This window comes from Lactuca serriola, chromosome 2, assembly GCF_051521515.1.
Source record: "Lactuca serriola cultivar US96UC23 chromosome 2, Lser_US96UC23_V15, whole genome shotgun sequence".
Lineage (NCBI taxonomy): Eukaryota > Viridiplantae > Streptophyta > Magnoliopsida > Asterales > Asteraceae > Lactuca > Lactuca serriola.
The window spans coordinates 153364918-153392296 of record NC_136409.1 but is presented as its reverse complement, the minus strand read 5'-3'; the positions used below and the strand labels follow the sequence as shown (position 1 = coordinate 153392296).

Genomic DNA, 27379 nt, shown 5'->3' with positions numbered 1-27379 from the left:
TTTGGGTATCGGGTATATATTTTTGGGTATTCGGATTACTCGATTTCTTTTGGGTATACTTGAAATAAAAGGGACCTTGAGCAATATCCACACTTATCCATTTGTTGTTCACGACTTTACCCTCGTTCCAGATCATTGATTTTTAAAAAAAAATAATAATAAAAATAAAATAAAATAAAAAACCTTGTCTGTTTCTTGAGTGTTCCATCGAAGTATCGAACCATACGAAGACAAAGAGACATCTCGAGAAGACTTCAAACTTAACTCAACTCGTCGTCACCGGTCATCAAGTTGTCACCAACACTCACCGATTTAGACTTCAAGCTTCAAAGTAAGTGATTTTCTTGTAAATGATTTCAGAAAAGGGTCTTGGCTTCTTGCATTTAGGTTTCTTGTGAATAGTATTATTTTTGTGAAAGATTACTTGATATCTCAAATATTATTGACTAAAAATCTTAATGTTCAAAGTTTGAGTAACTTCATTTATGTTCTGTTTATACAAATAAGACAAATAGAGCATGCCATATTTACTTAATTACATTTATTTCGGGTAATACCTGAATTATCCAAACCCAACCTACTACCCGAATTTAACTGGGTCGGGTAACGGGTATTTTTTTTTAACATGAAATTCCCGAATTACCTGAAACCCAAAAAGTTACATGGTACATCCCTACTGAAAAATATATATTTTATGAAGAAAAACTTGTTTTTCTCCTGGTGATTAGAAAAAACCAATGGATCTGTATGAACATCCTACTATTTATGTGTTTTTTTTATGCCTATTAGCAATTTGGTTGTCATTGAGGTGATGAGAAAGTTGTCGAATATGTCGATTGCAAATTGCTTCTGATCAATAGTCCAAAATCTAAACTTATATTTATCGGTTTTAAGAAAATTTATTTTTATTTATAAGAATACCTTAATTTTTTTTTTAATTATTGATATCCACTTTCCTAGATTTGTTTTCAAACATGTAAGTTTTATATCTGAATTTTCCAAAATTGATTTATTAAATTAAATAAAATGAAGGGATGAGGATGGGGTGTAAAGACTTGATTAGAATGGCAGAGAGAGAATATCCTCCTCATGAGAAAATGGTCAGAGAAAGAATGCTCCCCTTGATCATAAAATGCTCCGTTGTCAAAATAATTATAAGTCCTTAACGTTACCATGCATTTGGCAAAGTGATCGGATGCATGGAGAATGCACTCATAATGTGGGGAATACGTTGATGGGTCGGAGTATGTGTTGGGTTAATCATGGAGGTTCAAGGATGTGTTTGCATTGTTGTTGAATGTGCTATAATGTGACAACCGTCAATTTTGGTCAAACAAAGTCAACAAAAGTCAACCAGGTAAACTCAACACGTATTAGGATTTAGGAGAAATGTGATACTCCTTAATATTACTAATGTACTATTGGCAAGTTATAATTCAAAATACCTATATTTTTACAATTATTGAATATTAACCCTAATTAGGGTTAGTAACGTAAAAATCCGATGATTCAATTATATATTATTTAGGTATAAATAATACTCATAATACAATGTAGTTGAGTTCATAAACCTTATATTACATGACAAATTCATAACAAATGTTACATATATAGATTTTTTTGTGAATTTTTCACCAAATGCGACAGATTCTATACCCGACTTAAACACTCAAACTTTAACGAAAAAAATTAGGAATCATCCTAACTTTCGTGTAATGTGTTATTATTTTTGATGATAATGATTTTTATAATAATTTGAATTTAAAATTTAAATGATTCAAATTAAGTAAATATACATCATTTTTACCACACTTTTTATAAAAATTACCCATTCTTTTTATAAAAATAAACTAAGGAAACCACTTTTGTTTTATATGATTATTACACTTTTATAAAGTATTATTATTAAAATGAGAGAGACATACTTGGATATTTAATTCAAGAAAACCATAACCTACTATGTAACACCTGTAGATTCGGCTAGTCAATTTAAAGATAATAGGGGTCGAAAACGACTTTTTGACAAAAGATTATTTAGAATAAATAATCTTAACCAAGTTGTAGAATACGTCTCAAGGGTTCCGTACATATAAAGAACGCCGAAATCCAAGTTATAACGAAAAAGTTATGGTTTGTCAAAGCTTTACGGCAAAACCGGCACGACACCGGGAGACGTAAATAGTGAATTTACGATGGAGGACTTTTTAGCCTTATAAATCTAAAAAAAATTTATAGTATACGTTAAATCGAGAACATATAAAAAAAAAAAGAACGCCCAAATCCGACTTCGTATGATGAAGTTATCAATTTTCTAAGATTTGGCTTAGCAGTGCACAACCCGAAACTCGAATTTTAGATCGAGCGGTTTTTGGCCTACGCGACCTAAATGACAATTGAATATATCATTAATAGGAACTCAACGATAAAAAGACAGACAAAAACAGAGTCCGTATGTAGAAGTTATGAATTTTACGTTGACATTTAACATTATAATCTCCTCGTACTGTTAAATTTAAGATCGGTCGAGAATTAGCCGACGAATTCAAAATAAAAGTTGTAGATCTTATTTTTACCTATGCGTGGATATAAAGAACGACAAAAATGGAGCTCGTATGTGAAAATTACGGATTTTAGAAGTCGGAAGTGTGCTATGCGAAAATGGGTGACATGGCAAAATCTTGGTCATTGCTTTCTCCCCAAGTCTTGCCACCAGATGGTGACATGTGGCACCAAGTTCAGCTATATTTCACCCTATAAATAGAACCTCTCCCACCCTCGTTTTCTTCACACCTTTCCCATTCTGTCTTCTCTTTACTCTCTCTCTTTAGAACCTCTCTCTAGCCCCGAAACCCCTGAAAAGCCTAGGGAACCTCCCTAGCACGAGGCGGAAGCCCTGGAGTGCTCGGCGGATCCGAGAAGAAGAGATTTTCAGCTTGGGAACGCTGCTCCAAGCAAAGCTCGGTTTTCTATAAAATCCGTTGTAAGTGAGCTACGCCTACGCTATTTTTAATATAGCTTTTATCTAATTATAATAACATTATTATGAACTTATAATAAGTACTTGGGCTATTATTATGGGTTATATAAGTATTGTTTAACGCTTATATAATAGTAATAATAGCTAGACTATTAATTAGTCTCGGCGAATAATAGACTAAACTCTAGTGGTAATAATACTAGGTTTCGTCGAAGGAAATTATTTTTAAGAAGCGAAACGCTATCTGAGTTCAGAATCACCACCTTTTCAAGTGAGTGCATGGTCCCTTTCATCTTACACATAGATATGAAGTATTTAATATAAATTACGTGTTGTGTGTGCATATTGTCTGAATACTTGTTGTCTATGCTGGGTGAAATATTTTTATACACGTTTTAAATGATTTAAACTGTATATGTATTTTATATCTACAAAATGTGTTGGGTAAAACATGGGTAGATGTAATAGTTGTTGTGTGACCAAATAAAATAATGAGAGGCCTCGATATAGATGTTATTGATGATCCAGTCATCTAGCGGAGTATAGATGACGACCACGGACTATTCTAGACAGTCCACTGGAACTCTAGTAGGCTCGTAACCTGTAAGTGTTTATTTGAACTGTGTCCTCACCAGCAGTACTCCATCCCCCACATGGTTGCCTTATTTGACATGAATTGTTGAGGAACCCCTTAAGCATGTGTTGTCACCCTGATTGAAGTCCTTAGACTAGGTCCCTTATGTTAGATGTTTTAGGGACGTAAAGTAAGGATAACGGGAAAGGGTAATCGGTTTTGTTTGGTTTGATAAAGTTAATAAACTTATTTATTGTGGGTTGAAAACCCTATATACTCACCAGGTTTCCCAACCTAACCCACTCAGTTTATTTATATCACAGGTTTTGATATGAAGTCACATTACACTGAGAGATTAAGGAGATATAAATCACTAGTGATAATGAATGTAACTTCTGTTTATGCTTATGTTTCTGTATTGACGATGACATCCCAAATGTTTTAAAATGAATAAAAATACTTTTCTTCGGAAATGCTTTGATAACGTATTTATCATGATTTACTGTGAACAAATTCCGCAACATTTTTATTAAAGGAGGTACTCTGATTTTTATAAAACATAAACAAAATCGGTCTTTTCTAACCGTGAAAATGGGGATGTCACATAGTATCCCCCCACCCTCCCTCCCTCTCCTTCTTATTTCGGCCGAGACCTCTCCCCCCCCCCCCCACCCCCCCACCCCACCCCTCATTCCATCTTCTTCATTTTCTTCATTAATGAAATTAATATCCATTTATTACTATATTTATTGCAATTATTAAATTAAAAAATATTATATGAAATTTAATAAAATAGGAAAACCCATAAAATGACACGTAGAAAAAAAAATCAAAATTACCACAAATTGACATTTGTCAAATTGAAGGAGAGCATGCCATGTGGCAAAAAAGTTCTTTATTTATTAGGGAGGACTGATTATAAATACCATTGATTTGGTTTTACAAAATAGAAAACCTAAAAATCCATCAATTTATGTAAAAATTAGGGTTTTCTAGCAAAAATGGTCATAACCAGGTTATGGTACCATTTTTGTGAGATTTGACCTAAAATATGTTGTTTTAAACATATAAGGTTAGCTTGACTTAAACTTCACAAAAAGGTAAAAATAAATTTTACAAGTTTATAATTCAATGTTTACCGTTTGGTGACATAAAAAAGGCCAAAAAAAACTAAAAAACTGACTTTATCATATTAATAGTTCATAAACTTGTGTTAGATGTATATTATATGTTATTTATGAACATCTAAATATGTTAACTTATATATGTGTATATATAGGTACAACGAAACATTTATAATAAAGTATAATAGGTATAGTTTATAGGTCATTAACACTATTATAACATTTTGGGGACAAGACGAATAATTATATAAAAGTATATAATTATTATACACTATGTTAATACCATAGTCACATAGTTCGTGGTACGTTTCGATATGGGAACGGGGATCGGGAACGCGATTCGTTAGGTTAGACGTATCAGGTACGGTGGGGGTAGGCTCATTTCGGTATGTTCTGGTACGTTGTACCCTATAAGCCGGTACGTGTACCCAATTGAAAATAGAATTATGGTGCACTTAGAAAAAAACATAAACAAATTATATTAAAAAACAATTCAAAACAGAAATCCAGAATTTTAGTCATAAACCTAATCCTGATGTTAAAACATAAAAAATAGAACTCCAACTTCACTTAGAAAAATAGAAACAGATTAAGCTAAACAAAATCATTATCCTTGCCAAGATCAACAAAGTTTCCAGGGGCTTCTGTTTCACTGTCTTCTGGAAGAGAAAATCATTCCAAAAACCATTTCAAAGAAGAAAAGAAATACTGAATAGTATTAAAAAAAAAAAGGAAGAATGAATACAGCGTATTGGAAGAGTACAGGGGAAAGCAGATATCGATTGTGATGCTGGTGAAATTGAGTAACATCATATGTAATAAATTGAATCGATGGATGTTGGAGAAATCAGATATGGGAATTGAAAGCATTGGAATCGATGGACTTTAATCAAGTGTCGACATGTTTTTCACAAGAAAAGTATTTCCCGCCGAAACACAAAATCGGCGTTCCAGACACAAAATTGACGATCCCAATCGCGTTTCTGTGCAATAAAATTCGCCAAAATCACGTTCCCAGTAGCGAATCGGAGAATAGAAGGGATCGCAAGGAAGTCGTACCAAATAGCATTTCGGTTGGCAATTGGTACGAAATTGTACCGCATTTGGGAATGGGGGGGTTCGGAACGTGGATCGTGGCTATATTGGCGATCCCTGTGGCTATGGTTAATACTGTGAAAAAGTGATAATTACACCTACAAAGGTTTCCGTTACACAAAACATAAACTTGTTGAAAACAATTATGTGAGACAAAGTCTTCACCGTACCTACCAGAGTACACACTAAAGTCCTGAATTATAACCAGAATCTCGATAAGAGAGTGTGATACTTGTGTATAGATCTATATGGGACTGACAATCTTGCACCTAAGCTGCTAGTTACAGCTAGACCGGCAGGTCTTGGGTGACAAATGTCTAACATTCTGACGCCTGAAGAACGTTGCGGCAGACCAACTTCGATTTTAGCATGGTTGTAATAACTCGCATGGGAAATCCATGATACATTTAGTTTAGGGGGTAACATGCGTTCAAATGGTTTTATATAAGAATAAAACTACGTAATACTATTTTAAGTATAGAAATACGTACATATTTTTGGTCTTAAGGTTTTAAGACTACAACTCATTTTAAGAAAATATTAGATTTTCTGGGAACAAATACTATCATTTTTACAAGGAAAGAATTTCAGATTTTTATCACTACAAACTCTTATGAACTCACCAGCTTAATTGTTGACACTTTTCAAAACTACTTGTATTCTCAGGAAACCGTTAAACAGGTAGTCACAAGGCTTTTGAGGATGGGACGTTACGGCGTCGTACAATTCATTTTTGTCATCATAATGTAATTGGTTTTGAAACATACAATACTTGGAAACAATGTAACATTCTCAATTATATTTATGATCGTTGTGTTTGCTTTGATCACTATTGTACATTATGTTGTGATATTGTTCATGAAGTCATCCACCCCGAGACGTTTCTGCTATCCTGGTTTGGGGGTGTGACAGATTGGTACCGGAGCATTGTTTATGGTGAACTAAGTATATCAAATCATGTAAGATATACAACTATAAATGCAATGGGACTAATACTCTGTGACTAAAACATTTAGTACAAGTATACTTTTAAAATATAATGATATTTTTAATAAATTATAAATACATGCCTACATACTAGAGCGGTGTCATAACAAGAACAATACAAAAGTAATAAGATAAGTTGAACACTACGAATAGGCCTAGGTAGTTATGTAATCAGATATAGGAGAGATAGAGCCTGATCAACTATATTTATACGAGATATCACTAACATGCGCTTGGGAATAGTCATAGTGAACAGGTCTAAAACTTACCAACACCCCATACAAAGAAACTCTAGAACCAAACATAAAGTTTAAAATACTATAGGAGTATTTTATGATATTATAGAACCATACACCTAGACTCCTTATGTGCCCCTTATACCTCTATCTTTGCATAGACAACATGGTCAGATTTCACCTACCAGGACATCCTTACTTTCCTGATAATGGGAATGGTGGATGGATCGAGGAGGAGCCCGAAGAGCAAGTCGAAGCTGACACACCAGCCACTGAGGAGGACCCAGAGGAGGGTCAAGATGATGATGAGGAAATTGACGAGGACATGATGGAGGAGGACTCCGATGCTGATTATGAGGTCAACAACCCACGCTTTACCGTACGCAACATGCACGATCCTATACCCGAGCCGAGCTTTCAAGAACCGACACCCTGCTGTGCAGAGAAGCTGCACAGATGGAGCCACGGGCATGGCCAACATCCCTCGTATGGTATGTGCTGAGAGTTCAACGACCTCCGTATCGGCAGTTCAGCCGACAGGGCTCTCCCTGTCATGATTTGCCACATTTTGTGCCTTGACGAGCATGCTAGGGTGTTTACCAACCAGATCCTAGATGTTTTGATTCAAAATTTTTTGTTAACTTCCACCATTGATCTAGTGGATATTTTTTTGTGATAAAATCATGTTTTGATTCACCAAATAAGCCTCAAAACAATTTCTCAAAGTCCTTCCATGAGACTTGGTGGTGGAAGAAATCCAAATTCTTATTTGTGCAACCTACTTCAACAATGTATCTTGTTATTCCACCAAATGCTATGTACTTTGAAGCATGGGGTGTGATTGGAATTGTCATTTTTATTTCTTGACATGTTATTTTTGTTAAGAAGTTAGTTTTTATCTTTATGGGTGTTTTGGTGATGGCTTAATGGGTTAAGTGGCCAAAAAGTCTTTAAAACCCAAAGCTGGAAATTGCAAGAAATTGTCGAATCTGCCCCTGTATTGGAAAAATTGTAGAAAAATCACCAGGAGTCGGATTAATGATCTGTAAATTCTTAAAGTTTTCATTTTGAGTCTAGTTTGTCATGAATTTTTACAGGACCTGTTGTTGCCTCCACATTAGGTGAAAATTGCCTTTTTCATCAACTGGTCATAATTTAGTTGCATTGATAGGCAGTTTTGTAAAAATCATATAAAATTGTAGAAAAATTGTTTGGACTTTAAAAGTACTTTATGAAAATCTAGAATTCTGAACTTCTGGAATATGAAATAAAAATAAAAAGTATATAGGTCCCACGGGTGCAAAAACAGCTCTAAACAGGTGGTTGTTTTTGGGTCCAAAACTAGGAACTTTGCTTGTTAGTTGATTTATGTGTTTGGGTTATGGATTTGTCATCTTTGGCATTGTAGAACACTCCAATAACCTTTTTATTTGTACTTTAATAAGGGCAAGGGTGATACTTCAAACCTTACAAGACTTGAAGTGTGAGTTGGTCACATCTTTGGCAAAGGTGAGTCCACTTCGTGGTTTTTTTAAAAGCACATTGTTAGGAGTATCCCATATTTTAGATGGAATGGGATGAACCTAGTAATCTAGGATGTATGTGCCCTTTTGATGATTGAATGTTGTGCCATTATTATTAAAATGTTTTACGTGTAACGCTATCTAGGATGTTGCATGCTAGATTCCTTTTTGTTTGATGTGAGATGTGAGCTAAGGTCACGTTAGATTGAGTGATGTGTATGAATATTCTGTGATGTGAGCATGTTAATACTTGTTTGAAAATATTTGTTTAAAATGTTTTAGGACAAGTATGCTAGTGTTGTATTATCTTTATAGAAGTGTTGTGAATGAAAGTGGTGTGTGATGTAAAATGTAATAACTACATAAAATTACATGTTTGCATGAAAAGAACCCTTAAAGAGGTAATATGTTAATAAAATAAAATTCATAATATTTACATGATCGCTTGAGAGGGTAAAATTTTAATTAATTAATTATTATTAAATCAGAAAGGGAAAAACACTAGCGGGGCGAAGGGTAGTAACCTAGTCATAGGTATATACCATATCCGGATAATATGATGACCTTGTGGGTTTAAAGATACCTAGAGGATAAGAGCTTAAGCCAACTTTGATGTCGAATGGTTTTTCTAGACAACCACCCGGGGCATGGTCCTGGTGCACCTTGGTATAGTTTGGGGATTTCATTACCGGTTTTACAGAATCAAACTACATGAAAAGCCAAACATATAAACTATGACAGATTTAGTTTATCCATACAAATAACAAGAGTATCTTACTAAATAATTATTTATACTCTACACCGTTACAAACGATTTCGAACTCGAGAATAACAGAACAACGCATAAACTAGTTAATACAAGATTATGAGACCTTCTTCACAGTACCCTGCGAGGTACTGGTAAATCCTATACTTTTAGTATAACCAGAGTCTCCTGGAGGGAGAGCATGAAATTTGTGAATAGATCTATTCGGGACCGACAATCCCACACCTGAACTGCTAGCTACAGTTAGGCGGGCACGCCTGGGTGACAAATTTTGTAACCATACGACGCTTGAAGAAACGTCTAGGAGGTCATCAGTCATATTAGCATGTTTATACGAACTCACAATAGTATCAACTAACCTTTGTTTACGGGATTTCATTCTTCTATAGTTTTATTTCAATTTGATAAAACTACCTATTTGCATACTGGTTGGATCCAAGGTTTTCGAACAGAACATACACTACATACTGGTGGGATCCAGGATTTTCGAACAGAACATACACTACATACTGGTGGTAGCCTGAGTTTTTACAAACGAACATACTTTTCATACATAAATCAAAAAACATGTTAGAAAATATTGGATTTTCTTGGAAAGCATGCATACATATTTCAGAACTTGATAATAATGGTTTTCGATACAAATGACATTTTACTTATAATGAAAAGAAACCATTTGTACAAATTTAGTGACTAGTTTCCAATTCAAAAACATGCTTATGAACTCACCAGCTTTATGCTGATACGTTTTTTAAATCCGCTTGTATTCTCAGGACAACGTTAGACAGGTACCTTGCTAGCTTTTGGAGAAGACATAGCATTTTGGAGTCTCGTCTTTATCTTTTGCTTATACTGATGTATACAAACTATGTTTTCAAATAGATGTAAATATTCATATTGTAATGTAATGGTTGTGTTTACTTTGATTTCTATGATACTACGCATGACATCACCCGCCCCCGGACGTTTTCACCGTTATTTCTGACGGTTCGGGGGTGTGACATAAAAGAACTAAAATAAATTGAGCTAAACCTATGTTTGTTGTGTGGTGTGATGTTATATGTCTTTCTTGAGAGTCTTTAACTGTGTGGGGATGTTTTGTGTGAATCCATCTATCATATGTTGTAACGCCTGTGTTTCTGGGCTTGTCATTAATGTTGATATAATAGTCCAGGTTAACCTTTGTAACCCGTTTTGAAATAATAGAAGTGTATTATTTGAGTATTATGTGTTTTGTGCTTAATTGCTTAATTATGTGATTTGATTAATTAAGAATAAAAAAATAAGCGTCAAAATTTAAGTGTAAAATAAACTTGATATCATTGGATAATGTTGTAGTAGTTGAAACGAGGTTTCCGAATATATATAGAACGCCCAAATCTGACTTCGTATGAGGAAGTTATGATTTTCTGAAGTTTCGACTTAGCAGTATGCAGCCCGAAATACTCGATTTGAGATCGAGCGGTTTTTAGTCGAATTAATCTAAACGAGAATCGAAGATCTCGTTGTTAGTAGCGAAACAATGAAAAGTTAGGCGAGAACGGACGTCAAACGAAGAAGTTATGAATTTATAACGAAGTTTTCTGTCCCGGCCTTCTAAAAATAAATAATAAAAATAAAGTCAAAATTAGCCGACGGAGTCTGAACGAAAGTTGTAGAGCATAGTCTCACCTACGCGTAGATATAAAGAACGTCGAAAACGGAGTTCGTATGGAGAAGATATGAATTTCCGAAGTTTATTAAATATTTAATATTTAAATTTAATTCCAAATTTTGGTATTATCCGAAGAGGAGTCATCGGACTCATCCGAAATACGCCCAGCGTACAGCGAAGCGTAACGTCCCTCGCACTCGAGTTCTTCGGACACGTAAGCAATGACGATTCGGACGCGTACGCCCCGCGTACTGCTGTACGCCTAGCGTACTCCGAGGCTCCAGCCTCCTATAAATAGGATGCGAGGGCAGCCGGCTCATTTGCTCTTTTTCTCTCTTCTCTCTCCTGTTTTGCATCGTTTTGCGTGCCAGAAGTACCCCGAAGCCCTGATATTATTCTCGAGCCCCGAAGCAAGTCCCGAGGTCCCGAAGATCCCGAGAAGTAAGATTCCCGAGCCGAAGCTCTGCCCGCGAGAAGTTCGATTTTTTGTGGAGATCTTCCAGATCTGCCGAAGAATACTAATTCTACAAGTTGTAGTGCTGTCCGATCATCTTCTGATCAAGTGAGTGTGTAGTTACTTTCTTCTAACGCATAATTATGAAGTATTTTATACGAAATATGTGTTATGTGTATAATTTTGTTGTTATATGTGTGAATGTATATTCATTCTCTTCTATCTCATAGATCTGATTTATTTTCTATGAAATACGTGTTATGTGGGTATGCCTCATCTGTTATGTGGAATATGTATTGAATGAAAATGCTATACAGGTTTCAAACTATGTATGAAAATATATATTTTTATCTACTAATATGTTAGGTAGAACATGGGTAGATAGTTGGTGTGTAATAAACAGATGAGAGGCCTCGATGTTGTTGTTGTTGATGATCTAGTTATTCAGCGGAGTATGGATAACGACCACAGACTCTTTCTAGACAGTCCTGTGGAACGCTAGCAGGTTCATAACCTGTAGGTGTTGTGAACGATGTGTTCACCGGTGTACTCTATCCCCCTCATGGTTGCCTTTAGGATATCTATTGTTGAGGAAACCCCTTAGCAGTAATGTCCGTCCCGATGAAAATCCTAGATTAGGTCCCTTGAGATAGATGTTGTTTTAGGGACGTAAAGTGAGGATAACGGGAATGGGTAATCGGGATAGTGATTGGTTGGTGAAATTAAATATAATTTATTTATTATGGGTTGAAAACCCTATATGCTCACCAGGCTCCCAAGCCTGACCCACTCAGTTTTATTTGTATTACAGGAAGTGGCGCAAAGGCGTAAAATGGATGAATCATCGAGTTGTTTTGCTTACAAGTCTGTATATGTATATATATTTGTTGAATGACTTGTAATGTTATCGTTTATGCTTTATGGTCTGTATCGGAACATGACATCCTGAGTTTTGATTATATAAATGAAAATGCATCTCTTGATGAAATGCTTTGATAAATATTATTTTATCATGTTTTGTTTTGGGAACAAATTCCGCAACTCTTTCAAATCAAAAGGATTTACTCTGAAATTATTTTAAAAGCATAAATGAAAATCGGTCTTTTCTGGCCGTGATTTTGGGGATGTCACAGTTGGTATCAGAGCATTAGTTTAAGCGAACTAGGAATTTGTAGGATTTCTAGACTTAAACTTAGAATGCTAAGTGGAATTTTGAGATGTGTGTCTGTTGGATTTTAGACACGAACACTAGTTTATTTTTAGGAAAGTTGCCTAAAATGCTTTTATATGCTAAATGTTATATGTTGCCATATATGATATTATTTATTCGGATCTACGGTTTGTTGCCAACCGGATCTGAAGGTTTATGTGTTTAGGATTCTAAGCGTATGTATACGATATTAGAACTAGCATGTAATTGTTTCGGAGTGATAAGGATGATTTGAAATCTATCGTGAATGAAGATCTAAATTTCACCTTATTTGGTGTGTAGATCAAAAATGGTGAGAACAAGGAGTGGCGTTGGAAACGCGGATGAAAACAGGAATCAACCGCCAGTGATTGAGCAAATACCTGTTGTAGCAGCAGCACCAGAACCAATAACAATGGCTGGGGTGCAAGCCATGATTCGAGCTATGCTAGCCTAACAAAGGGATGAGCTACGACAGATGCTGCATGATAATAAAGACGAACCTATCATACCTATTGAGGAACCCAAATTGATTCCCGAGCAATCGGAGGAAGGGAACAATAGTCGCATTATGAGTCAAGTTGGGACTCAAGGAGAACGAAGGAACGATCCGGAAAGGAGAAACAACAAGGATGGGCGAATGTACAAGAACTTCTTGGGCGCCAAGCCGCCAAGTCTTTCTGGGAGCCCAAAGCCTGTTGAGATAATGGATTGGATCTCCGAAATGGAGATGGTATTTGAAAGTTGCGACTGTAGCAACAAACAGAAGACTGTCTTTGCAGTTAGACAACTGAAGACTGGAGTATTGAGTTGGTGGAAGTTGTTGGCAGATACTATGCCACGAGGTGAAGCCATGAAAATGTCATGGGAGGAGTTCTTGGAACAACTAAGGGTGCAGTATTGTTCATAGATAGATCTGAACAATGAGTTCCAAAACTTGAAGAAGGGGAGGATGAGCATAGATGACTATGCTACTGCATTCACTGAGAAAATGAAGTTATTTCCGTACCTAGTGCCAACGGAACTCTCCAAGATTGAGAGGTTTGCTAATGGACTGCCTGCCGACTTTGGTCCGACAGTCAAGATGGCAACTACTCTGAAAACGGTTGTTCGTGCAGCTAAGAATGTGGAGGCCCAACAGAAGGAAAAGGGTCTGGAAAGGATAGAAGTTGGTGAAAAGAGGAAGTTCGATGGAACTTCAGGGTCCAATAAGAAAAACAAGTTCTTGAAGTCTGGTTCGAGGGGAAGTGGAGTCGAAGCAAAATGGTGTGACAAATGTAAGAAGAAGCATCATGGAAAATGTGAGGTAGCGGCCACATGCTACAAATGTGGAAAGCCAGGGCACTATGCAAATGAATGCACCCTCTCTAAGAAGGTTTGCTATGGTTGTGGTGAGGAGGGACACATGTCGAGGGACTGCCCGAAGAAGAAGGAGGCAGCTAGACCCAACATTCCGCCAAAGCCAAAGGCGAGAGCATTCCAGATGACACTGGAAGCTGCTAAAGATGAAGCTGATGTCGCTTCAGGTACCTTTCTCGTAAACACATTGCCTGCCCAAATTTTATTTGATTCTGGAGCCAACTACTCCTTTATATCGCATGAATTTGGTAGAAAACTAGCTTTTCCTGTTGTTAGACTAGATAATGCCTTATTAGTCGAAGTTGCTAGTGGCAAGTTTGTACCTGTTAGCCATCGTATGAAAAACATCTTAATTGATCTGAATGGGAATAAGTTCCATGAGGAATTATTGCCTATCGAACTTAATGGTTTCGACATCGTGCTTGGAATGGATTGACTTAGCGCCAATGATGCCGAAATTTTATGCAAGAAGAAAATAGTGAAAGTGAACCCGCCTGGGAAGGAATCGTTTATGGTGTATGGAGATAAACGCAGAGTAAATTCTGGAATCATTTCTCTAATGAAAGCCAGAAAATGTTTGACCAAGGGGTGTACATCATACTTAGCATTCGTGATCGATGCTAAGAAGGAAAGAAGGTGATGCAGAATATTCCCGTTGTGTGTGATTATCCGGAAGTATTTCCCGAAGATCTTCCTGGATTACCGCCTGATCGACAAGTGGAATTCCGTATTGACTTGTTGCCCAGAACAACGCCAATTGCAAAAGCACCTTATCGATTAGCACCGACGGAGATGAAGGAGTTGATAATGCAACTTCAGGAGTTATTGGACAAAGGTTTCATTAGACCTAGTTCATCACCCTGGGGATCTCCGGTGTTATTTGTAAAGAAGAAAGATGGAAGTATGAGAATGTGTATTGATTACCGAGAGCTGAAAAAGGAAACAATAAAGAATAGATACCCGTTGTCGATGATTGATGACCTGTTCGATCAACTACAAGGTTCAAGTTATTTTTCAAAGATCGACCTAAGGTCAGGATATCATCAGCTGAATGTAAGAGAGCAGGATATAAAGAAGACTGCATTCAGAACCCGATATGGATACTATGAGTTTTTGGTTATGTCGTTTGGACTAACCAATGCTCCAGCAGCATTCATGGATTTAATGAACAGAGTTTGTAATCCGTTCCTAGATAAATCTGTGATAGTGTTCATAGATGACATTCTGATTTATTCGAAAAGCCAAGAGGAGCATGGCAGACACTTGCGAGAAGTGTTAGAAGTCTTAGAGAAGGAGAAGTGTATGCTAAGTTCTCCAAATGTGATTTTTGGATTCGTGAAGTCCAATTCTTGGGTCATGTGGTCAACCAAGAAGGGATAATGGTTGATCCAGCAAAGATCGAAGCTGTGATGAAGTGGGAACAACCGAAAAGTCCCACGGAGATCCGAAGCTTTTTGGGATTAGTCGGATATTACCAAAGGTTTATCCAAGGCTTTTCTTCGATCGCTACTCCGTTGACATCTTTGACCCAGAAAGGAGCTACTTATGCTTGGAGTGATAAACATAAAGAAGCATTCGAGAAACTAAAGAAGAAGCTATGCGAGGCACCGATACTTTCTCTACCCGATGGAGTTGAAGACTTCGCTGTTTATAGCGATGTGTCTGGGGTTGGATTGGGTTGTGTTTTGACCCAAAGAGATAAGGTGATCGCGTATGCATCTCGACAGCTAAAAGAGCATGAAAATAACTACCCGACTCATGATTTGGAGTTGGCAGCAGTAGTTTTCGCTCTGAAAATATGGAGGCATTACCTCTATGGCACGAAGTGCAAACTTTTCACTGATCATAAGAGTCTCCAATATCTCTTTAATCAGAAGGAATTGAATATGAGGCAACGACACTGGCTAGAATTACTTAAAGACTACGATTGTGAGATACTTTACCACCCCGGTAAGGCTAATGTTGTTGCTGATGCTCTCAGTCGGAAAGTCAATCTTGAAAGGAAAAGGCCAAGAGCGTTGAGAATTGAAGTTGTCTCGACTATTTTGAAAAGTATAAAGAAAGCTCAAAGCGAAGCTTCTGAGAAGAATGACCGAAAGGAGGAACGTTTGGGCAAAACGTTGGTGTTCGGTGTAAACAGTCATGGACTGAAGGTGTTCCAAGATCGGATTTGGATACCTAAGACAGGAGGAGTCAGAGATCTTCTGATGGAAGAAGCTCACAAAACCATGTACTCGATTCATCCCGGTAGCACTAAAATGTATAGGGACCTAAAACCCTACTACTGGTGGCCGACGATGAAGCTTGATGTTGCAAAGTATGTGGCTGAGTGTGTGACTTGTGCGAGAGTAAAGATACAACATCAGAAACCGTACGAGAGTTTATAACCATTGCCTGTGCCTATGGGTAAGTGGGAAGACATTGCTATGGATTTTGTTACTAAACTGCCCAGAACAAAGAATGGTCACGACATGATTTGGGTGGTCGTTGATCGATTCACTAAGAGTGCGCATTTCATAGCAGCCAAGGAGAAATGGTCTATGGATAAGCTTGCGAATTCTTACGTGAAGGAAATTATGAGGCTTCACGGTGTTCCGCTAACGATTGTATTGGATCGTGATAGCCGTTTCACCTCGAGGTTTTGGAAAAGTCTACAAGAGGAATTAGGTACCAAGTTGTGTTTAAGTACAGCTTACCATCCGCAGACTGACGGTCAGAGCGAACGAACGATACAAACGCTTGAAGATATGCTGAGAGCATGTACTCTAGAATTCCTAGGTAACTGGGATGAACATTTACCTTTGGTAGAATTTTCCTACAATAATAGTTTCCACTCGAGCATTAAGATGGCACCTTACCAAGCTTTGTATGGACAAAAGTGTCGTACGCCGTCTTGTTGGCTTGAGGCTGGGGAAAGCAGTTTATGGGACCGGAGATGGTTCATCAAACTGCTGAAAAGTTGAAAATAATTAGGGAAAGAATGTTAGCAGCTCAGGATCGTTAAAAGAGCTATGCTGACAAAAAGCGAAGACCGATGACTTTTGAAGTTGGGGATTCGGTTTTGCTTAAAGTCTCGCCGTGGAAGGGACTTATAAGATTTGGTAAAAGGGGAAAATTAAGTCCAAGGTTTATTGGACCGTTTAAAGTTCTTCAGAGGATTGGGAACCAAGCTTACAAGCTTGAACTACCAGAAGAACTGAATAGAATTCATAACACTTTTCATGTGTGTTATTTGAGGAAGTTCACGGGGGAAGTTCCCGACATGATTCCACTTTCGGAGATGAGAATCGATGAGAAGAGAAGGTTGATTGAAGAACCAGAGGCAATCGTTGACCGAAAGACTAAGAAGTTGCGACGCAAGATGGTCGAGTTAGTGTTTGTCCGATGGAAACACACGAATGGGCCAAATCTCACATGGGAGACGGAGAGTGACATGATGGATCGCTATCCTCATTTGTCTATTGATGTGTGATTCTGGGGACAGAATCATTCTAAGATGGAGAGAATTGTAACGCCTGTGTTTCTGGGCTTGTCATTAATGTTGATATAATAGTCCAGGTTAACCTTTGTAACCCGTTTTGAAATAATATAAGTGTATTATTTGAGTATTATGTGTTTTGTGCTTAATTGCTTAATTATGTGATTTGAATAATTAAGAATAAAAAAAAATAAGCGTCAAAATTTAAGTGTAAAATAAACTTGATATCATTGGATAATGTTGTAGTAGTTGAAACGAGGTTTCCGAATATATATAGAACGCCCAAATCTGACTTCGTATGAGGAAGTTATGATTTTCTGAAGTTTCGACTTAGCAGTATGCAACCCGAAATACTCGATTTGAGATCGAGCGGTTTTTAGTCGAATTAATCTAAACGAGAATCGAAGATCTCGTTGTTAGTAGCGAAACGATGAAAAGTTAGGCGAGAATGGACGTCAAACGAAGAAGTTATGAATTTATAACGAAGTTTTCTGTCCCGATCTTCTAAAAATAAATAATCAAAATAAAGTCAAAATTAGCCGACGGAGTCTGAACGAAAGTTGTAGAGCATAGTCTCACCTACGCGTAGATATAAAGAACGTCGAAAACGGACTTCGTATGGAGAAGATATGAATTTCTGAAGTTTATTAAATATTTAATATTTAAATTTAATTCCAAATTTTGGTATTATCCGAAGAGGAGTCATCGGACTCATCCGAAGTACGCCCAACGTACAGCGAAGCGTGATGTCCCTCGCACGCGAGTTCTTCGGATACGTAAGCAATGACGATTCAGACGCGTACGCCCCGCGCACTGCTGTACGCCCAGCGTACTCCGAGGCTCCAGCCTCCTATAAATAGGATGCGAGGGCAGCCGGCTCATTTTGCTCTTTTTCTTTCTTCTCTCTCCTGTTTTGCATCGTTTTGCATGCCAGAAGTACCCCCGAAGCCCAGGTATTATTCTCGAGCCCCGAAGCAAGTCCCGAGGTCCCGAAGATCCTGAGAAGTAAGATTCCCGAGCCGAAGCTCTGCCCGCGAGAAGTTCGATTTTTTGTGGAGATCTTCCAGATCTGCCGAAGAATACTACTTCTACAAGTTGTAGTGCTGTCCGATCATCTTTTGATCAAGTGAGTGTGTAGTTACTTTCTTCTAACGCATAATTATGAAGTATTTTATACGAAATACGTGTTATGTATATAATTTTGTTGTTATATGTGTGAATGTATATTCATTCTCTTCTATCTCATAGATCTGATTTATTTTCTATGAAATACGTGTTATGTGGGTATGCCTCATCTGTTATGTGGAATATGTATTGAATGAAAATGCTATACAGGTTTCAAACTATGTATGAAAATATATATTTTTATCTACTAATATGTTAGGTAGAACATGGGTAGATAGTTGGTGTGTAATAAACAGATGAGAGGCCTCGATGTTGTTGTTGTTGTTGATCTAGTTATTCAGCGTAGTATGGATAACGACCACAGACTCTTTCTAGACAGTCATGTGGAACGCTAGCAGGTTCATAACCTGTAGGTGTTGTGAACGATGTGTTCACCGGTGTACTCTATCCCCCTCATGGTTGCCTTTAGGATATCTATTGTTGAGGAAACCCCTTAGCAGTAATGTCCGTCCCGATGAAAATCCTAGATTAGGTCCCTTGAGATAGATGTTGTTTTAGGGACGTAAAGTGAGGATAACGGGAATGGGTAATCGGGATAGTGATTGGTTGGTGAAATTAAATATAATTTATTTATTGTGGGTTGAAAACCCTATATGCTCACCAGGCTCCCAAGCCTGACCCACTCAGTTTTATTTGTATTACAGGAAGTGGCGCAAGGGCGTAAGATGGATGAATCATCGAGTTGTTTTGTTTACAAGTCTGTATATGTATATATATATTTGTTGAATGACTTGTAATGTTATCGTTTATGCTTTATGGTCTGTATCGGAACATGACATCCCGAGTTTTGATTATATAAATGAAACTGCATCTCTTGATAAAATGCTTTGATAAATATTATTTTATCATGTTTTGTTTTGGGAACAAATTCCGCAACTCTTTCAAATCAAAAGGATTTACTCTGAAATTATTTTAAAAGCATAAATGAAAATCGGTCTTTTCTGGCCGTGATTTTAGGGATGTCACATATGTGTGTTCTCTTAACACTGTATTGTGAATGACTCACTTAGCTTATGCTAACACTTGTTCTTTGTTTTTTGGTTTTTATGTATTGGAACAGCTAGCTTGACATAATGTCGTGGTGAGGATTAGAACATTTGGTTAGTTTAATTTAGTATCTTTAGTTATGATACCATTTGGACATGTTGGGTTTTCATCATTATGTTTTGTGAATTTTAATTTTGATGGGTTTGTTTTGACACGAAAGTAACATTTGTGATGTTTTTTGAAATAATCATAATAAATCTTCCGTAACGTATTCCGTTAAATAAAAGTTTTAAAAATAAAATTAAAAAATTGGGTGAAAAATCACGGTGTTACATAAGTGATATTAAACCTTTTGTGAGTGATTGTACTTGTTTTTGAAAGTTTAATAAGACCTTCTCTCTAGTTCGATCGTGGACGTAAATCACATCGACTGAACCACGTTAAATATTGTTTCAGTTTTGTAGTTTTTTATTAATACTTTTAAGAAATTTATTATGCATGTTTTATAGAAATCGTTAAGATTAACAAATTTGACTATTACAATTTTGGATTATAAAGAATGCACCCAATAGTAGAACAACCACCACTTGACATGTAACGTTCGTACTTTCGTTAGACAAATCGTCGATAGACCCTCATTTACGTCAACAAATTAATATAAATTGTATTATAAATAAATAAAAGATAATTATTCTTTCATATTGTGTGTTTACAAAGTGGTCTTTGTATATGATACTGTGTATATGTTATACGGATAAATATTATGTCAATATAATATATAATATTTGTATAAAAATACAGTTGAAAACGAATGAAAAGCTATAAAGAAACAATTATAAATAAAAGTGTATTTAAAGTAAATGATCTAAATGAAAGTTGTAGTAATCATGATTACAAAATCGTGAGTTTATAGAACGCCCAAATATGACTTCGTATGAGGAAATTATGATTTTTCGAAGTATCGTGTTCAACACGACACAATTGTGTGTGTCATAAAATATGAAACGAAGACGATGCACTTGTTAGACAAAACAATCTAAATGAAAGTTCTAGTACTCATCAATATAAAAATGTCGATCTAAAGAATGTCGGAAACGGAGCTCGTATGAAGAAGTTACGAATTTCACAGCGTCATTAATAATGTAACCATCTCAGACTAAATGAAAGATAGATTGTGAATTAGTCGATGAAGTGAATGAAAGCTGTAGTACTCGTTAATATGAAATCGGAAATATAAAGAACGTCGAAAACAGAACACGTATGTGGAGTTATAATTTTTCAAATATTTGAAACGTTATCTATGAAGTTGATGGTGTGGCACCATAAGAACTCGCCACGTGTCACCAGCCAAAAGTCGCCATGTATCGCCACCAGGTGCAATCCTTCCTCTTCAAGAATGATGACTTGGACCAGCCAAATGATTACAAGTGTGTTAGGTGCATTTTATGCACCCATTTTGCACTTTTATTTCATATCATTGCATTGTATTTAGTCTTAAGCCCATACATTTTTTTTCATGTGTTTTCGGGATATTCCATGTTATTATTTTACTCGCACACTTATGTGATATTTCAGGGACTCTTGGAGGTGGGATCTCGCTTAGGGAGGTGACTAGATAATGAGGGGAAGATTTCACGACTTTTGGAGTGTCAAGGAGGAAGCTATGGAAAATTTAAAGAACGCGGCCATCCAGGGACTTCCACTACCGTGGAAAATTAAAGCATGAATTTCCGCGGGCCATGAATTTGGATCCACAATAGTAATGTACTTTGAAGCCTTGATCAGTTCGATCATTCTACTTTTTGTGTTTCCACGGGTCGTGTAAATGACAGTGTTAATTTATGCGGGTCGTGTAAACGTGGACGTGAGTTTAGTGGCAGTTTCTTTTATTTTCTAAAAAGAGGCATCTGACCTCATAATTCTATCTATCAACTTTGACAAATTTTCTGGAGAATTTTGTAGTTGATTAACACTTGGGAACATTTGATTTCATTTTGTAAGCATTTTAATTTCGTTTTTTAGACTTGTGATCTTGTTCTGCTCATGACTGGCTAGAACCATAGTTTCCCCAACTTCATGTCTTGAATTTTTAATTGTGATTTCAATCATGTGACTTGATGCTTGCTTTCAATTTCTATATAGTGAATTTGATTTTGTTTTAATTGAATGTTTGATTCTAATTGCAATTCTTATTGGTCATTTGAATTAAGGTTAGATCATTCAAGTTATCTAATTGCAAAATCCGTAATTGTTTTGTGAATTGGATAGACTGCAGGCCAAAGGAGCGTACCAGTCAGGCCAAAGGCCCAAAAAATGGTTTAGATAGGCTAAAGTCCCCGTGAGGTGGTCCAGTCATGCAGAAGGTTCTGTGAGCAGTCCAAATAGTTTGTAGGCCGGTGGGGCGTTCCATTCAGGTTGAAGGCTCTGTATGCATGTTATTTGTTGATATATGTTATCTGTTTGTGCGGCGGTCCTTTGGGGGAACTCACTAAGCTTTGTGTTTATAGTTTTTGGTTTATGGTTTCAGATACTTCCAAGAACCGTAGCAAGGCGAAGGCATAACTGTACACATCCAGATTTTATGTCATTGATCTTGGGAGACAAACATTTTTAAATAATGTTTTGGAAACAATGTTTTGTAAACACTTTTATAAGTAAATGGGTTGTCTTGAAAAAAGTTTTAATTGGTTGATTTTTTGGGATGTTACACCTATTTAAGGTCTCTAACCCCTTGGGGGTCCTTCATATCATGATCCTCCACCCTATTAAGCCTCTAACTCGAAACTCTAGCCTCCTCTCGCTTATTTTGAGCCTTGACATCATTTATGAGCTTATTTATCCATTAGAAGGTGGGATCTTGAAGAACAAGGTGGTTTCAAAGTGATAGAAGAAGGATTCAAGCATAGATCCATCAAGATTACATCATTTCTGGACCTTTGTGAGTAAAAAGCTTCAAACTTGCTCATCAGTTTCATAGATCTTGTTAATTTTCATATTTGTTACTTTCTGGTCCCTTTAGTGCATGAAGTTTAGATCTTGAAAGTTTGTGACCTAGTTATGGATAAAGTTGGAAACTTTATCTATCTAAACATCATAATAATTCAGATCTGAAGGTGTGGAGACTTGGACTTAATGGATTAAGTTGAGAAAGATGCATTTTTGGTCCCTTTAAGATATAAATACTAGATCTTGGTAATTTGGACCATCCTAATGGATAATGTTGGAAACTTTATCCATTATGGAGCTATTAGAAACCATAAACTTGATCCTTTTCTTCACTTCATGCAAGAGTTATGATGCCTTGCTTTATGTATTAAGTTAGGGTTTTGGTGTGTGGACTCCTTCTAGCCATGGAAAGCCATAAAGTTGGAAAATTTATGACTTAGAAAATTATTTGAGACTAGATTTGAGTGTTGGATGTGAGATCTTAATGGAATAAGCACTTAATGAAGGAAAATGGAATTGGTCGAGTACGTTGGGCGTACCAGGCTAGAGCCTTATAATCAGGAAGGGATGCACTATGTTGAGTATAGTAACTAAGTACATTAGGCATACTCATTTTGTGTTGACCTCCTTTGATTTTTTGACTTTTTGACCCGTTGACTTTTTGGATTAGTTTGACTTTGGTCAAACTTGGGTAGAATTGAGTATTTGACTAAGGATTGGTCTTAGTTTGGTTTTAGAATATTTAGGTTGGTTGTTATGATGTTAAGGTAGCTATTAGGCTTTTGTTGAGTAGTTCAGGTGAGTCTTCTCATAGTGTTTGATGGGTCGAAGGCACCAATATCGTCTCATTGATTATTGTTTATACGATGCTAGTTGTCTGTGTGACTCTTGCATATATTGTATGTGTTTGTATGTATATCGCACATGGCTTGATGTTAGGCGAGGTCTGATGAACGTGTTGGCGGGCCCATCGCATGTTACTAACAGATCTATATCGGACGGGGCCCGATGGCCCGATGTTGGGCGAGGTCCATTGTATGTATGGTATGTGGTATTTTGGGGAACCCACTAAGCTTCGTGCTTACGGTTTATGTTTAAAAATTTTTTCATGTACTTATGGTTTCAAAAGAAAGGGTTGACTTGATCGCATTACATCCCCTGGAGATTTATTCCGCATTGACTGTTTATGATTTTACTCTGATGTTTTGAGAATACTTTTATTATACTCGTCTTTTTGGATAATGAATGGATGGTATGTCCTTTGAGTATGTTTTGACCATTTTGTTGTTATTTTTTTCCAGTATGGTGGTGACTCGTAATGGAGGTGGTTCTGGTTCGGGTTCAGGTTTGGGTTCAGGCTTTGATGTTGAACCTATTGATGCTGGACTACAAGAGTCTATAGCATCCGAGATTAGGTGAGGTATCCTTGAGGCAACCCTATCATTTTTGGGTCGATCAATGAGGGGATCATTGATGGAATGACAAAATCAAAAAAGAAATTATACTTTTGACAAAATCGTGAATAACAAAATTACAACCTAAATGTCAAAATCCTAACCCGTGACAGGCTATTTACAACTTTGTTGGCTATTTGGGTAATTTCTTATTTGTTTTTTAGCTGCTTCTTAGATTTTTTTTAAATAAGTTAAATTTGTCAATTTCTCTCGTTTTAATCTAAATTTTGGTCCTTAAAGTTGAAACTTTAGATTTGTAAAAGTTTCATTAATAACTAGAAAGGTTACCCCCGCTACGCGGGGGCCAGAAGCTTTCAATGTTGTTTCCGAATCGATAAATATGACAGACGTAGAAAGTGCAAGGATGAAAAGCTCGGATTTTGCTCGGACCGTTTTTTTCATGTTTTTATGAAAAAATGTAAAAGTTTTGACTGCAAAGACCAGAAGTGTCAAAATGACTAAAGAATTAAAGGGGTAGGAATTAGCAACTTTTTAGAAAAGGGATCAAAGTTGTCAAATTGTTAAAGTTTTGTGGCCAAACTTTAAATATTAAAAGGTTCCTAAAAAGTGTAAAAATATTGATTGCAATGACCAAAAGTGTCAAAATGGCTAAAGAATGAGGAACAAAGTTGTCAAAAAACATCCAAATTTACTATTCCTAACTTTGAAGCCCAACAATAATACAGGACCAATTCTGCCAAAAAAAATGGCAAGTTCACTATTCCTAAGATCCATTTCTTATATATATATATATATATATATATATATATATATATATATATATATATATATATATATATATATATATATATATTCCTAACTTTGAAATCCAACAATAATATAGGGACCAATTCTACCAAAAAAATAACAAATTCACTATTCCTAAGATTCATTTATTTAATATATACTTTCCAGGTGTTTAACTCCTATTTTTTGGAAAGATGGAATTCTTACTAAAATACTAATAAAGAGCTAGAAAAAACCATTATAACAAAATAGAAGTTAAAGAAGGATTATGTAATAAAAAACTCCAACATAGCTTCACTTTGTTACAACTATTGGAAATCCAAGAAAAATTTCTTAGGTAATACACTTCCAAAAAAAATGAAATTAGAAAAATTCCATAAACACAAAAAAATAGTCAAAATCACAACATCAAACATCATCCGTTGTCCTTCTTATTATGTATTCCATTCTCAATTAAATGCAAAGAATTTTCATCTTTACCCATATCACAATAAATAAAACTTATAACTAACATTTAAGAATTTTCTGGGTACTTTTCATACTTCACTTATTCCAAAATGACATCGAAACAAAGTTAATTTCACGATTAACCCTAACAAATCTCATATTATTGAAATGATCAACTAAAGTACATTTTAATGAGCCAAATCTTAAATGAAACCTATTTAACATAAACCTCTTTTTTTTATTAGATTTGATATATCAAGTCTAGTTTTTAATAGAGATATTTAAGTTTTTAGAGATCTCGAACTATCGAATTAAAAACGTTTTTTTTTTCCTAACAATGACGAGCTAGAATTCTGACCCCAAAAAGGTTATTGTATTAACTTATGTTTTGAATAGAGGCCCAGGCCTATATAAATAAGTATGGGCCGAATCCATATTTCCCAACCCTAATCCACATCACATATATAACGAACTCACAACTTGAAATCCTGCACAGAAAGAAAGCCCTAGAGATCCCCTTCGTTTCGTTGCTGCAACACACAGAAATGGCCGCCGCCGCCCGACCCCTCGTCACCGTGCAAGCTCTGGAATCAGACATGGCTACCGACGGTGCGAGCCTCCCACTCCCTGAGGTAATGAAAGCTTCTATCCGCCCTGACATTGTTAATTTCGTCCACTCCAACATCTCCAAAAACTCCCGTCAACCTTACGCCGTTTCCCGAAAAGCCGGTCACCAGACCTCCGCCGAGTCATGGGGTACAGGACGTGCTGTATCTCGTATCCCCCGTGTTCCCGGTGGTGGTACTCACCGTGCCGGTCAAGGTGCTTTCGGTAACATGTGTCGTGGTGGTCGTATGTTCGCACCTACCAGGATCTGGCGCCGTTGGCACAGGAAGATCAATGTGAACCAAAAGAGATACGCTGTAGTTTCGGCGATCGCTGCTTCTGCTGTTCCGTCGCTTGTGATGGCGCGTGGACATCGTATCGAATCGGTTCCCGAGCTTCCATTGGTTGTTAGCGATTCCGCTGAAGGCGTTGAGAAGACTCAGAACGCAATCAAGGTATTGAAGCAGATCGGAGCTTTTCCTGATGCTGAGAAAGCCAAGGATTCCGTTGGAATTCGTCCTGGAAAGGGAAAAATGAGGAACAGGAGGTATATTTCCAGGAAAGGACCACTGATTGTTTATGGAACTGAAGGCGCGAAGCTAGTGAAAGCATTCAGGAACATTCCTGGCGTCGAAGTAGCTAATGTGGAGAGATTGAACTTGCTGAAGCTAGCTCCAGGTGGTCACCTTGGGAGGTTCATTATCTGGACGAAATCTGCGTTTGAGAAGTTGGATTCGATCTATGGATCGTTTGAGAAGACAAGTGAGAAGAAGAGGGGTTACGTATTGCCTAGGGCAAAGATGGCGAATGCTGATTTGGCTAGGATTATTAACTCCGATGAGGTGCAGTCAGTAGTGAAGCCAATTAAGAAGGAGGTGAAGAGAGCTCCAATGAAGAAGAACCCATTGAAGAACTTGAACACCATGCTGAGATTGAATCCTTATGCCAAGACTGCTAAGAGGATGGCTTTGCTTGCTGAGGAACAGAGGAAGAAGTCCAAGAAGGAGAAGCTTGATAGGATGAGAAAACCAATTACCAAGGTATGTTTCGATACCTTTCATTGTTATCTTATGATGTTTGATTTGTTGTTTATATTGTTTCTTTGAAATTTGAAACACAGGTGGAGGCAGCAGAGATCAAGATAGCTAGCAAGGCATGGTATAAGACTATGATTTCGGATAGTGATTATGCTGAGTTTGATGTTTTCACCAAGTGGCTTGGAGTTTCACAGTGATTTTCCTTTTCTTTTGATTCTTGTGTTGCTTCGTTTTGTTAGGTTTTTTAAACAATCCCAGATAGAAGTTGATACCGAGTACCTTATGTTTTATCATTCTGTTAGACATACGTTTTTATCTGTGTTCTATTGCTGGTTTCATCTGGCATCGAGTTTTGTTATGATTGCATTTTTGGTTAAAACAATGGCATGTCGTTTGTGTTATAGTGTCATCGAAGTTATCATAACTTATCAAACCATACGTCGTGAGAGCATACGATGTTACTGAATATGTATGGTTTGCTAAAACTTGATGATATATAAAGGAGTTGGAATCTTAAATTTCGTTCCAGTCTGTGTTCTTGTGACAAACAAATA

General features: G+C 36.7%; 1 protein-coding gene across 1 annotated transcript; it reads left to right on the top strand.

The window, feature by feature from the left end:
- Window positions 1-25659: 25659 nt before the first annotated feature.
- On the top strand, window positions 25660-27226 carry LOC145087060 (large ribosomal subunit protein uL4-like). Its single transcript, XM_079024963.1, has 2 exons — window positions 25660-26828; window positions 26909-27226. Exons 1-2 carry the CDS (start codon window positions 25728-25730, stop codon window positions 27020-27022), a joined length of 1215 nt encoding a protein of 404 aa, XP_078881089.1. The 5' UTR covers window positions 25660-25727; the 3' UTR covers window positions 27023-27226.
- Window positions 27227-27379: the final 153 nt, after the last annotated feature.